General features: G+C 42.6%; 2 protein-coding genes across 3 annotated transcripts in view; one reads left to right on the forward strand and one right to left on the reverse strand.

The window, feature by feature from the left end:
* The window catches only part of vsig1 (V-set and immunoglobulin domain containing 1), a 110,117-nt gene extending 101,508 nt beyond the window's left edge, over positions 1-8,609 (forward strand). For both annotated transcript variants that reach the window (XM_062964034.1, XM_008114676.3), the window contains exons 2-7: positions 890-1,050; positions 4,562-4,760; positions 6,570-6,734; positions 7,224-7,343; positions 7,527-7,665; positions 7,837-8,609. In XM_062964034.1, the coding sequence (XP_062820104.1) occupies positions 890-1,050; positions 4,562-4,760; positions 6,570-6,734; positions 7,224-7,343; positions 7,527-7,665; positions 7,837-8,029 (977 nt within the window). In that variant the 3' untranslated portion in view covers positions 8,030-8,609. The remainder of the gene's footprint in view (positions 1-889; positions 1,051-4,561; positions 4,761-6,569; positions 6,735-7,223; positions 7,344-7,526; positions 7,666-7,836) is intronic.
* A 925-nt stretch (positions 8,610-9,534) lies between these two features.
* Positions 9,535-13,377, reverse strand: psmd10 (proteasome 26S subunit, non-ATPase 10). Its single transcript, XM_003223367.4, has 5 exons — positions 13,220-13,377; positions 12,121-12,219; positions 11,625-11,771; positions 11,180-11,346; positions 9,535-10,470 (listed from the first exon to the last, which is right to left on the reverse strand). The coding sequence occupies exons 1-5, from the start codon at positions 13,340-13,342 to the stop codon at positions 10,317-10,319; spliced, it is 690 nt and encodes a 229-aa protein (XP_003223415.1). The 5' UTR covers positions 13,343-13,377; the 3' UTR covers positions 9,535-10,316.
* Positions 13,378-13,438: the final 61 nt, after the last annotated feature.

Genomic DNA, 13,438 nt, shown 5'->3' on the forward strand with positions numbered 1-13,438 from the left:
AGCATTCAAGGTGGCCTAGAGAGGATTCCCCTAGGTATGAAGCAACCAAGCTTTGAAGCTGCAAGGCTATTCAATGGTATTCAAGTTGACCAACAGTGGAGCCCCCTAGCAGGCTTTGAAGCAGCCAGGCTTTGAAGCTGCAAGGTTATTCAATGGTATTCAAGTTGGGTAACAATGGAATCCTCTAGGTATGAAGCAGCCAGGCTTTGAAGCTGCAAGGTCGCTTCTTGAAAAGGAGTATTGTGGCCAAATTTGGTGTGATTTGGCCCAGTGGTTTTGTTAACTCAGTCCTAATTATGCACATTACATTTTTTATATAGAGATTATTATTATGCTATTTCTTCTTATAACTATTTCCTGCTCTTACCACTTGATTGAAATGCAAAGTGAGTCAAAATGAAATAAGGATTCTTTCTTTCTTTCCCTTCCCATTTTATTTTTTGGAAGGTAGTAAGTAAGAACAGTATATTTGGGGGGCAGAACAAAAACAGAGGAGGTGTGCTATCAAATCAGATGATTTCCATAAACCTAGAATTTCCTGCATTTTTACAAATAATTTTTACAAAGGATTCCCCCAGGCAGGGAGCAGCCAGGCTTTGGAGCTGTGAGGCCATTCAATACTAATCAAGCCTGCCAGTTGCAACATTCACACTTGCCTCAAACAGACAAGAGTTCTTTCTTCCACCCTGGACATTATTCAATAGATATAGAAACCCCAAAGATCTTACAACCTCTTAGGATGCCTACCATAGATGTGGGCGAAACATCAGGAGAGAATGCTTCTGGAACATGGCCATACAGCCCAGAAAACTCACAGCGATTGTGTGATATTTATTTTAGCAATTGGAAAGTGCAAAATAAATCAGAAAGCTTGGCTTATCCTCCATAGGTCCTGCGAGTTGCGCAGTCATCACACCATCGCAGAGGTCCATGAACACAACCGTTGGCGGAAACATCACCATCCCCTGCATCTATCCAACGCAGGTCTCCGTATCCAATTCATTCATTCAGTGGACCTTCCACAAGTCCGGAATGACTAATCCCGAAATAGTAAGGAGACTTGTTATGTTGCTGTTGCCCTGTTTGTTTGTTTTTCATAACTGACTAATTACTTACAGTTTGATACAGTTAGTTTAGGATTCTTTCCTAAAGGTTATTCTTCCAAAATTGCATTGTGCCAGGGCAGTTCAAGTGGCATCAAAATTCCATACTTCTACCCATAGCGTTCTACAACACTCCTGTGACACTCAAGATTTCATAGGCCCCATCTACACTACAATATAATATATTATTATGCTATACTAATAATATAATATATTGTATATACATATAATATTGATAATAATATTATAATGTAATACAATATAATAATCACAATACATAATTATAATGATATATTATACATTACATGTAATATTACTAATAATATTGCAGTGTGGTGGAATAGTACAATATAGTAATATAATGCTAATATTGTGCTATGCTAATAATATACTATATTGTATGTACATATAACTTGTAAGCCACCCTGAGTCCCCTTTGGGGTGAGAAGGGCGGGATATAAATGTTGCTAATAAATAAATAATAAATACACTGCCATACAATGGAGTTTGAAAATACATCACAATCCGTACAGATTCATATAATGCATTGCAATGCCCTTAAACTACATTATATTATCTGATCAGTGTAGAGTCATATAATGCATTTTAATGCTTTTAAACTGCATTATATTATATGGTCAGTGTAGACTCCTAGAATGCATTTCAATGCCCGTAAACTGCATTAATTATCTGGTCAGTGTAGCTGGGGCCATAGATTTAGAGACTTGCAGACTCTTTTGTGAAATAAACATGCAAAGTCTTGTGTATCGAGACTCGATCTGGAAATCGAACCCTCATTAAGTGCATCTCAGCTAAATATCCCATTGAGGATGGCTTGAGAATGGCTCCAGCCCCAAGAGTGCTCTGTGTGATGTACAACTGAGTATCAAAGTCTCACTGACCGCTTAGACGGGCGCATTTCTGTCAAACGCAGCAGTCCCCGTGCCCCTCTGTGACTGACCCATCCGCTGGTCATTGTCAAAAGATGGTGTACATGACAGACGCACGGGGAAGGTGTAGCTGGAAAAACAAGGTAAGAACACCTCAACTACCAAAAAAGAAAGGATACCATAACTCTTTTGCTTTCATTTCCAGGGGTCATTTTGTATCTGCCAGGAACTCCATTTCGCAAAATCAAATCTAGAATTAATGTAGTTTGACACCGAATTAGCTGCCATGACTCAATGCTATGGAATTTGGGAATTTGTTTGTTTTTTCGTGTCAGGAGCGACTTGAGAAACTGCAAGTCACTTCTAGTGTGAGAGAATGGGCCGTCTGCAAGGATGTTGCCCAGGGGACGCCCAGATGTTTTGATATTTTTACCATCCTTGTGGGAAGCTTCTCTCATGTCCCTGCATGGGAAGTTAGAGCTGACAGAGGGAGCTCATCCGCGCTCTCCCTGGATTCGAACCGGCAACCTTTCGACCAGCAGTCCTGCCAGCACAAGGGTTTAACCCACTGAGCCACCGGAGGCTCCATTTGGGAATTGTAGTTTTACTAAATCTTTAGACTTCTCTGCCCAAGAGTGCTGGAGCCTCACCAAACTACAAATCCTAGGGTTCGGTATCAAGCTGCCTTAAATCTTCAATGCAGAAGCACCCAAATTATATATTTATTCCTGTTAAAGTTTAAAAAACAGATCACTTTGCATTCTGTAATTCAGAACACTTTCAGGCTGGACTGAAAATGTTTTGCAGGCCAAAGTCAAACACTTCGCATAAGGAAGTGGATCATATATATTTTCTTAAGTATTACAGTATTTTCTAAAGTATTATTAAAGTCCTTGCTCTTTGGAAAGTACTTAAAACTGCTCCAAACGGGGAGATACGTTGTCACAACTTGACAGTATAGTACTCGGCTGCCTGGAAATATAGTGGAGTTGTACAACTTCATTTTAAGTTGTGTGCGCATGCTTACATGTATTAACCAATTGTCCTGGGAGCCGCAGTGGCAGAATGGGTTAAACCCTTGTGCCGGCTAAACTGCTGACCTGAAGGTTGGCAGTTAAAATCCACGACATGGGGTGAACTCTCATCTGTCAGCTCTAGCTTGCAGGGACATGAGAGAAGACTCCCAGCAGGATGGTAACACATCCGGGCATCCCCTGGGCCACCTCTCTGTAGACAGCCAATTCTCTCACACCAGAAGCGACTTGTAGTATGTTCTCACAGGATTTTTTTTTTAACCAAAAGTCCTTTGATAGCGTTTGGGTGTAGCCTGCTTTTGGGTCAACAGAAACCATGAGATAAAATTGATTAAAGCGTTAGTCAACCCTAACGTTCAGTTTCATGAGCCCTCCTTTTTTATTACACGTATACAACCGAGCTGCTCCGTAAAGTAAATACGATTATATTTTTGTCTCAAGGGAAGGATTGATATGTATTTAAAACTAAAAGTACATTTCTAAAGCATTTCAGGCTGGATCGACACTGCTTTATAATCCAGTTCAAAGCAGATAATCTAGATTTTATATGGCGATGTAGATGGGGCCAAAGTGTCTCTTTTTGTAGCAAGTTGATATAGCAATATAGGACTTATAAAAGAACTTGCATATATACCCAGCTTTGCTCCTTTTCTTTCCCTCTGCTCTGAGGCTGAAAGGGATGGTTCTTTTAGTTCAAACCCCTCAATTATTTTAAGTTAGATCATGAAGGGTCTATGTGCCAAGTCTGGTCCAGATCCATCAAGCCACAGATGAGCCTTTGTGGGACAAACCAATCAACTACACTAGCTTGAGGACCCGGCGGTGCCCGGATTATTTGAGAAAGGCATTGTTTGTTTTGGGATGTTAGTTAATATCACCTAAGTTTGGGCCAGATCCGTCATTGGCTGGGTTCAGTGCTCTCTAGATAAAGGTGAACTACAGCTCCCAGATTCTCAAGGCAATCATTTCCAAACCTTGACAGTGTTTGCACTTGGCCATGTTGGGACTTTGTGCCAAGTTTGGTCCAGATCCATCGTCGGCCGAGTTTAGTGCTCTCTGGAGAAGAGAGAACTACAACTCCCAGATTCCCAGGGCAATCACCCCCTACTCCTCCCTGTATGCACAGTTGGCCATATTGGGTGCTTTAGCTGGGTTCAGTGCTCTCTGGATAAGGGTGAACTACAACTTCCAGAGCCAAGACAATCATCCCAAACCCTTGTGCACCTGTATACACAGTTGGCCGTGTTGGGTCTGTGAGCCATGTTTGGTCCAGATCCCATGTCGGCTGGGTTCAGTGCTCTCTGGATAAGGTGAACTACAACTCCTGGAGCCAAGGTTAATCACTCCCAAACCCTGCCTGTATGCATAGTTGGCCATGTCGGGTGTGTGTTTGGTGTGTGTGTGTGTGTGTATGTATGTGTGTGTGTGTGTGTGTGTGTGTGTGTGTGTGTGTGTGTGTGTATATATATATATATATATATATATATATATATATATATATATATTCTGATTAAGCTCACGTTTTGTGCTGCAGATTTATTATTCCAGGGACGGCCAGCCATACACTTCTGCCGAATTTCAGGGCCGAATCCAAGTGGTCAACAGCACAGGGAATGCCTCGCTAACCATCTTGCAGATGCGGCCGAAGGAGACTGGACTGTACACCTGCGAAGTGCTGAGCTTCGGGAATCCACCTGCGACTTTCGAAAAATCGGTCTTTGTCTACGTCTTGAGTAGGTAGAATCATAGAATAGTGGGCCATCTAGTCTAACCCCCTGACATGCAGAAAAAGCACAATCAAAGCATCCATGACAGATGGCCATCTAACCTCTGTTTCAAAGCTTCCAAAGAAGGAGCTTCCACCAGACTCTGAGGCAGAGAGTTCCACTGATAACAGCTCTTCTTACAGTCAGAAAGTTCTTCCTAATGTTCAAGAGGAATCTCCTTTCCTGTAATATGAATGAATTGCTCCGAGTCCTATTATTTGCTTTCTAATCTTTCTACCTCCCCCTGCACCATTCTGGGATTTGGAAGGTTAAGAAGTGGAGTTTTCAACAAAATATCTTAGTGGCAGAGATTTGGGGAGGGATGCTTTGGCTACCTTGTGGTCCATCACTTGTGTATTCCTTTTTAATTTTTTGAACTAAAAACATTTCCCACATTACATGACATTGGGAGCAAAGCATCCATTTTTTTTGTGTTTCTACCCCAGCTTTTAGGCCAAAAAAGATTTATAACAGGCTTGGGGTATAGCTACACTGTAGAATTAATACTGTTTGACAACACTTGAACCTCAATGGCACCAGATTACAGGATTTTTAGTCTTAGGGTTGTTGTGTGTTTTCCGGACTGTATGGCCATGTTCCAGAAGCATTCTCTTCTGACGTTTCACTCACATCTATGGCAGGCATCCTCAGAGGTGGGTACCTCACACTTCTGAGGATGACTTCCAGAGATGTGGGCGAAACGTCAGGAGAGAAGGTTTCTGGAACATGGCCATACAGCCCAGAAAACACACAACAACCCTATGAATCTGACCATGAATGGCTTCGACAACACATCTTTAGTCTTCTCTGTTTTGGGCCCCATCTACACTGTCATATAATGAAATTTGGAAGTGCATTATATGGCCAGAGTAAATGGGGGCCAAAGACAAAATACAGCTCCAGGGATTTCATAGCACTGAGCCATGACACTTAAAGTGGCACCAAACTCTGTTAATTCTACAGTATAGATGCAACAGAGGTGGAATAAATTAGGACAAAAATGACCCTGCATTTATCCTTTGAGTGTTTTTAGGGTATTTCTGTTCATTTTTGTGGATCTCTTTTGAGGTGCCAAAAATAGCATTGCAAATCATGGGGGCCTGTTTCATCCAGTTTTAGGGTTCCCAAGTCAGGATTGTCCCAAGTCCTGAGGTTTCTGGGCTACACTTTGCGACCTATGCACGGCCCAAAGATGCCATTAGACCAAATACATCAAATACTCACTTTCTTGTCACAGAAAGAGAGGCAAAACATATTTTTCAGGTTGTGAATGAAGACTGAAAGGGTATCTAAATGGGCTGTTTCCAAAGCAAGGAGAAACAAGAAGATTCGTCTTTCTCGTTTACTTAGGAAGATGGGATACAGAACATATAATCTGGCCAAGTGCATCTACACTGTAGAATGAATGCAGTTTGACACAACTTGAACTCAATGCTATGGAATCCCTGAATTTGTAGTTTTACAAGGTCTTATCTGCTCAAAGGTGTTGGTGCCTCACCAAACTATAGCACCCAGGATTCCATAGCATTGAGCCATGGCACCTAAAGGGGTGCCAAACTGCATTCATTCTAGTGTAGATGCACTGTCTGACGTGTTATTGTGTTCCATTAACAGTGAGAAATTGGATATATGTTGCACTATTCCTTTGCATGCCTGTATTTAAGGAATTAGAACTCCTTAGCATGTCCTTATGTTCAGTTCAAGCTTTCTCTCCTTGTTTGCTGAGATGTCATTAGTACTCTACAGTTGAATCTCACAAATATTGTTGCTTTCCAGCTCCCCCTTCGAAGCCCCTTTGCAGCTTCACCCAAAACCATGAAAAGGTCGAACTGGGCCACATCGTCACTCTCTCCTGCCTTTCGGAAATCGGGATGCCCCAGCCCAAGTACTACTGGCATCGGCTCTCGGGAGATGCCGCCATGCCAGTGACAGATACCTACAGTGAGTGACGTTTCCCAGTTGCTTTAGCGTTACCAGAATCGGAGTTGGCTGTCATCAGCAACCCACATTGCAATATGGCCCAGTGAGGTGACATCCTAGGAGTCCATACCTTGGAGCCATGGCAGTTAAAGTGGTGTTGAACTGCATTTGTTGTATAATCTAGACCAGGCATAGGGAAACTTTGGCTCTCCAGGTGTTTTGGACTTCAACTCCCACCATTCCTGGCCTCAGGCCCTTTCCTTTTCCCGCTCAGCCGCTTAAACTGGTCAAGTCACACTCTCTCAGCCTCAAAGGAGGCAAAGGCAAACTCAATTTGAACTAACCTTAAATTGCAACGGACTTGAAGGCACACAAGGACGAGTCCTATGTCTCCATCTAGTGGACTCTGCAGTTTCCACTGATGGTCAGCCAAACAAGGCAGGCCTTGACATTGACCGCATCACACCCTGATACATTTTGCAACCAGGATTTCCTTTCCTTTGGATACAGATCCCCAGACCGGTGTCTTGACCATCGGCAACCTAACTAAGTTCGAGGAAGGTTACTACCAATGCACTTCCTTCAACTCCCTCGGCAACGCCACCTGTCAGATTGACCTCACTATCAAACGTGAGTTTTTCATGGTTATGGTAACGTTTTTGTTCCACTTTAGCTTTAAAGGATCATTCCTTGAAATCAAAGTGAAAGGTAGGTACATTTACAGTATATATAGATAAGTACTGCATTTTGTGTTAGTTCTGCTAATACAACTATAGTCCTGCAAAATGGCAAAAAGAGACCATGTTTTTCCAGATTCTGAAAGCGGCATTATTGCTGCAGCGCTGATTGCGGCCATTCTGGCAGCCGCCCTGATCTGCGTCATTGTCTGGATTGTAGCCTCGAAGGAGAAGAAAAAGAGGAGGAAAGAAAAAGCTGCCATCAGCGAAATGCAGTAAGTTTTCAAACTCATCTCATGAAGGGGCAGGTCCATGACAATCTGTTGGATTTTCCAGACTCTCAGTACATTCTGCCACTGAACGTCATGGTTGGTTCTTTTTGAGCTGAGACTGAAAGATTGTAAAAGTTGGTGGATGCCTATCAATCTAATCTTCACCTTCTGCAGGACTATGGCTCAGAAGGAGCCCCTTACGTCGGAGTATGTGGCCATTCCCAGCCAAGAACATGAGCCAGTTGCCGCCGTGCCACCCAGCAAGGATTCTAATGAAACGGGCGAATACGTCACTCCCGAGGAGATCGAAGTGGTGCCGGTGCCGGAGAGCAAGGTGCAGGGGACAGAACACCACCCCGTAGCTTAATGTCATCCCAGCAGGAGCCTAACAGCAAGTCAGCAGCTCAGGAAGTAGTGCAAGGCATCGTACCACCCACCACGGGAAAGTCAAAGGCCCATCTTGTGCAAAAGGACTTTTTGCCTTTTGATGTTTATGGTTGGATAAAAACCTCCATCTCCCAGGAAAAGGCCTTCTCATTTAGCATTGATTACCAAGGTTGGATCTACACTGCCATATAACGCGGTTTGGAACTGCATTATATAGTCAGCATAGATCCAGCCAAAGTCAACATTGTCTGCCTCTACATCCTTCCCCTTTCCTTTTCATTCCCTGTTCTGGCAAGAATGGATTGGAGTTAAGCCATGTACACGTTCATTTTTCCAAACCTGTCTTTGAAATGGTGTAGTCAACACTCTCCTGCAACTTGTGCAGTAGTCTCTATACACTGAAAGAAAATTGTATTGTAAGTTGCTTTTATATCTGTTACCAAAGGATCATACTACTCTCCTCCAGTACTGTTGGGTTTTATACAGAGAGAAATGTAAGGAGGGGAATTACATTGATTGTTTTGCTACTTCAAAGTATAATAAACGATAACGAAAATCAAGATTTCAAATATCTTCACATACATTAAACAACCAGATCTGGACATGACTAGGCCCATCAGGGGCATTTGGATCTTCTCTTTCATATTAAGTAATGGAGTGACTTTAAAGGTGACACACAGCCCAAAATAGGACTAGAACAAGCTAATTATACACCAGATCAAGTTGTTTGTCCATTGAGAGCGGTATTATCTATAACAGCAGTTCTCAAGCTTTGCTGTTATGTACCTTCAATTCATTTTCGACTTACAATGTCTTGTAAGGCGAACCTATCATGGGGTTTTATAGTGAAGAAGATTTGTTCAGAGGGACTTTGATATTCCCTTCCTCTGAGGCTGAGAATGCAGCCTGGCTAATATCAACCATATCTTCCATAGCCAATCCTAGACTTTAATCCGATCCCATCACATGATTGGCTTTAACACCATAGTGGCATCTGCTCAGTCTTCCATGTTCCAGACATTTTGGATCTGAACTTTCCAAAGCTCCAACCAACATGACCAAGAAACGTGGATTCTGGGAATTGAGGTCATAAAGTGAAAACCACTGATGTAAACAGCCACAACCTGCAACATGGCAGTCAGCTTCCTAGGGCTTGTTTTCTTGATGGGACCCAGCTGCAAAGGCCTAAACAAGGATGAGAGTGGTTGGTTGCCAACCTTCTATTAGCTTGCACAACCAATGGTAAGATATGATGGGCGTTGCAGTCCCACATCTACACATCCACACAAGTTCTACTCCAATCTACGTTTAGATACCTGAAGCAAAAGCAAGGCACATTTTTTTAACTGCACAGAGTTTTGCACATGCATTAGGAGACCAGAGACCAGAGCAACTGATCAGTAGCTGCAAAATGCTAAGCTTCTGAGGCAACAAATGGCCACTCTTGTAGCTGAAGGGGACGCTGCTTGTCAGACAGTAAACCGGTTTAAGGGGCAAAGCGTATTTTATTCTAAGCAGCTTAGGATGCAAAAAAATCACTCCAACTGTACAAAGCATTAACGCACACTGCTCAAAACGATTGAGACAGTGAGCTAGGAAGGTAGCAGAAAGGAGTCAATACAAGTTGATCCTAACAACTGAAATCCATATTGTATCCCAAAGCTAGGCCCTCCCCACCAATAAGAAGCAGAAAAGAGAGGAATATCTTTTTAAGTAAATGGTCCACTGAAGTTGGTTTTTATGACAGACCTTAACCTTTAGGTTGCCATAGAAATTTACTTGGAAGTAAAGCTTCTACTTCAAGCCATTTTACTAGGCCTGTCATTGCTTTAGCTGAGTTAAACCCCTGATAATCTCCTATATAAGGCATAGGGCAGAAATGATTGTTGCAAAGGATGCGTTTTATGTCAAGAGAATCCATAATCTTTGGAGAAGGTAGTAATGCTGAGAGTTTGAGTCCCACAATATCTGGAGGATCACACAGTTGTAAGACAGCGATCTGCCATGGAGCAAGATTAATAGCTTCCAAATGGAAAGACGGTTGCCAAGGGTTTATCTTCTGTAGAAAAATAGGGCTTTAACTCCAATGCTGCCACATGTACAAATAAATGTTTAAAAGTGTTCATAAATGTACAAATAAAAAGGTTGTCCACTGAAGGTGTAGGAATCACAGTTAGATAATGAACAAAAAAAATCAAGTTGTGATAGTTAAAATCAATCCCAAACCAAAAACAACCCAGTGAACAGTCTTCAGTTTGCTGCAATGGCTAACCTTCAGCAAGCCTCCTCAGGATAGATCCCAGGCCGCCTTTGGCAACTTGAAGGGGGGTCTTTTCTTCTTTGTTCTCAATGTAGATACTTGCACCTTGGGACACCAAAAGCTTGGCTTCATCCACTCTCTCTTCATCGCAGGCTAAATGGCTACAAACAAAAACAAGAATTGTTAACTTTTAAAAAGGCATCATGATTGTTTTCCCAACGACTTCCATGATGCCTTGCAAATTGGATTTTTAAAAGAAGAACACAAGTCCTTTCTCCCTCTTTCCAGCAGACAGTAAAATTCCAAAATGTATTCAGGTGTTTAAGGTTTAATTCAAACAGCAGAATAAAACATCACCCAAAGACCATAAATAATTTAGCACAATCATAACCATTGTTCTGGTTCCAAATACTATTGCAATATGAGGATGATTATGAAGTTAAGCAGTCCATAAGACAAAAGAAAATAGTAATTCATAGTTTGGCTGTTGTGAGCTTGGAAGCCTAAATCACTATTTGATTTAATAACTTCAAATTGAAAACAAAGAAAAGCAGCCCCTTTGCATAAAAAGCCATTTATTTCCCCTCTCTTCTCATTTCTTTTTACAATTTTCAACAGCTTTTCTCTCTCTTTCTATATATATTACTTGTTGGATACTGCTGTTCTTATATACAACTGGGAGTGAGAAACCCTTGCAGATCCACCATAAAGTGACCAGACCCACTGACTAGAATCTACTCGATGTCAACTGTTGGAAGTTGACCACAGAGTCACATTGGAGGGCCTAGAAATGCCTACAGAGACTATATAAACCAAATGTGTAAAGCTCAACCCCAAAATGCAGAGGGCAGACTGTGTATCAGTTCTTACAGGGCCGTGTTTCCTTCCGAATCCTGCAGATTGGCAGATGCTTTGTGCTTCAAAAGGATCTGTATCATCTTCAGGTTCCCTTTGGAGGCCGCTCTGTGCAATGGAGTGGAGCCCATGTGGTCCTTTGCATCCGGATTGGCCTTGTTCTCTAGCAGCATGAGCGCAATCTAATAAAGAGAAGGGAAGGCTTTGTGTGAAGCAGTGCCCACTGTCCTTTCAGGTTTGGGGCTTCTTTAGTGAAAAAAGGGGACGTATACAATCTTTTATTTACATTATTACGGTTATCCCAAGAAAGACTTGAATATGTTTGAAGATAATACTATTAAGAGCACGATGAAATATTACAGCTTGACTTCATCCAGAAAAGCCAGGCAACAGCTTGAGGCAGCCAATGATTTTTGGCTAGCCATGGCTTTAACCAAAGGGAAGGAAAGGCCACACTTGCCTCCTGCTTGTTTTTGGAAGCGGCGTAATGCAGTGGAGTGCAGCCATTTTGGTTGACAGCATTGACCTGAGCACCTTCTTTCAAAAGGTCTTTCACAATCTCCTCCCGGCCGGCTGAAGCAGCGATGTGCAGAGGGCTCCATCCGGCCTAAAAGACCAGAGGGACACAAAACAATTCAGAACAGCACTGCACATAAGGACTATGGCATACCTCTGAAGGTGCCATTAGCCACAGATGTAGGTGAAACGCCAGGAGAGAATGCTACTGGATCATGGCCACGCAGCCTGAAAAAACTCAAAGCAGCCCAGTGATTTCGGCCATGAAAGCCTTTGGCAACACAAAGAATAATTTGGTTTTAAAATTCACAGTAATAATAAATTTAATAACAATAATGCCCCCAGCATCAGCAAATACAGAGACCTGTGGTCAACCATGTAAATGGGGCTCTGCTAAAATGGCTTTTGTTCAATTCATGATATAAAAGGCCAGTCCTTACATCGTCCTTGTCATTCACAGGAGCTCCCAGGCTCAGCAAGAGGTCCACAATGTCTGGATGCCCAGCGGAGCAGGCCCAGTGCAGGGCCGTCCTGTTATCCTACAGGGAGAACACAAAGAAACATTAGCAAGGCATTTGAAATCAGACAGCATGACATAAGCCAATCAGCAGCATACAGAATACACACAATGTGTTGTTGAAGGCTTTCATGGCTGGAATCACAGGAATCAGATGGTTTTCCCTGTAACAGGCAGTAGGATCACCTAAAGCTTTGGAGAATTTCTGCTCAACCATTTCAAAGCTCCCAAGCTTGCTAATAGCAACATTCACACTTGCTTCAAACAGGCAACCATTCTTTCTCCCACCATGGACATTCCACTGATAGATATACACTCCACTTGCCTCACTGGCAACAGAACCTCTGAATATGCCTGCAAGAGATGCAGGAGAAACATCAGGAGAGAATGCTACTGGAACAGGGCCATACAACTTGAAAAACTCACAGCAATCCAGAATACAGACACCTCCCTATTTATATGAGCCTGAATAAAGACTCTGAAAAGGAGAAGCAGTTCAAGGGCCCTTCCACACAGCCATATACCCCAGAATATCAATGCAGAAACTCCAGAATATCTGCTTTGATTTGGGTTATCTGAGTTCACACTACCATATAACCCAGTTCAAAATACAGTAGTCTCACTTATCCAACATTCGTTTATCCAATGTTCTGGATTATCCAACGCAGTCTGCCTTTTAGTAGTCAAATTTGTAAATACAGTCATTACTATATAGCATTATTGTGTATTGAATTACTTTTTCTGTCAAATTTGTTATAAAACATGATGTTTTGATGCTCAATTTGTAAAAGCATAATCTAATTTGATGTTTAACGTGCTTTTCCTTAATTCCTCCTTATTATCCAACATATTCGCTTATCCAACGTTCTGCCGGCCTGTTTATGTTGGATAAGTGAGACTCTACTGTAAATATTCTGGGATTTTCTGCCTTGATATTCTGGGATATTGGAAGGGCCTCTTGAGATTCCTAGAGAAGGCTTAGTGCAGTTCTGTTTAAAGGCCTCACTGTCCCAAAGACCCACCTGGTCGACTTTGGTGGCCAAGCTCCGGTTGTTTCCCAGCCGCTCCTTCAACTCCTCCAGGCGGCCCAAGTAGGCCAGGTTGCACACCTCCACGTCGGAGACCGAGCCACCCCCGTCCTCCATCTTTGACAACCTGGTAGCCCCGCCCTCAAAATGGCGTCCCTTTCCTCTGCAGCCAATCCGATTCCATTACTCCTCCGCCGCAGCCAATCCCCTTCC

The sequence above is a fragment of the Anolis carolinensis genome, unplaced genomic scaffold (genome assembly GCF_035594765.1).
Source record: "Anolis carolinensis isolate JA03-04 unplaced genomic scaffold, rAnoCar3.1.pri scaffold_12, whole genome shotgun sequence".
NCBI classification, from domain to species: domain Eukaryota; kingdom Metazoa; phylum Chordata; class Lepidosauria; order Squamata; family Dactyloidae; genus Anolis; species Anolis carolinensis.

Coding starts and splice junctions, on each gene's coding strand:
- psmd10 (XM_003223367.4), bottom strand. CDS start 13,342: ATGGAGGACGGGGGTGGCTCGGTCTCCGACGTGGAGGTGTGCAACCTG. Junction 11,347..11,624: donor CTTCCAAAAACAAGCAGGAG/GCAAGTGTGGCC, acceptor TCTCTTTATTAG/ATTGCGCTCATGCTGCTAGA. Junction 10,471..11,179: donor TCGGAAGGAAACACGGCCCT/GTAAGAACTGAT, acceptor TTTTGTTTGTAG/CCATTTAGCCTGCGATGAAG.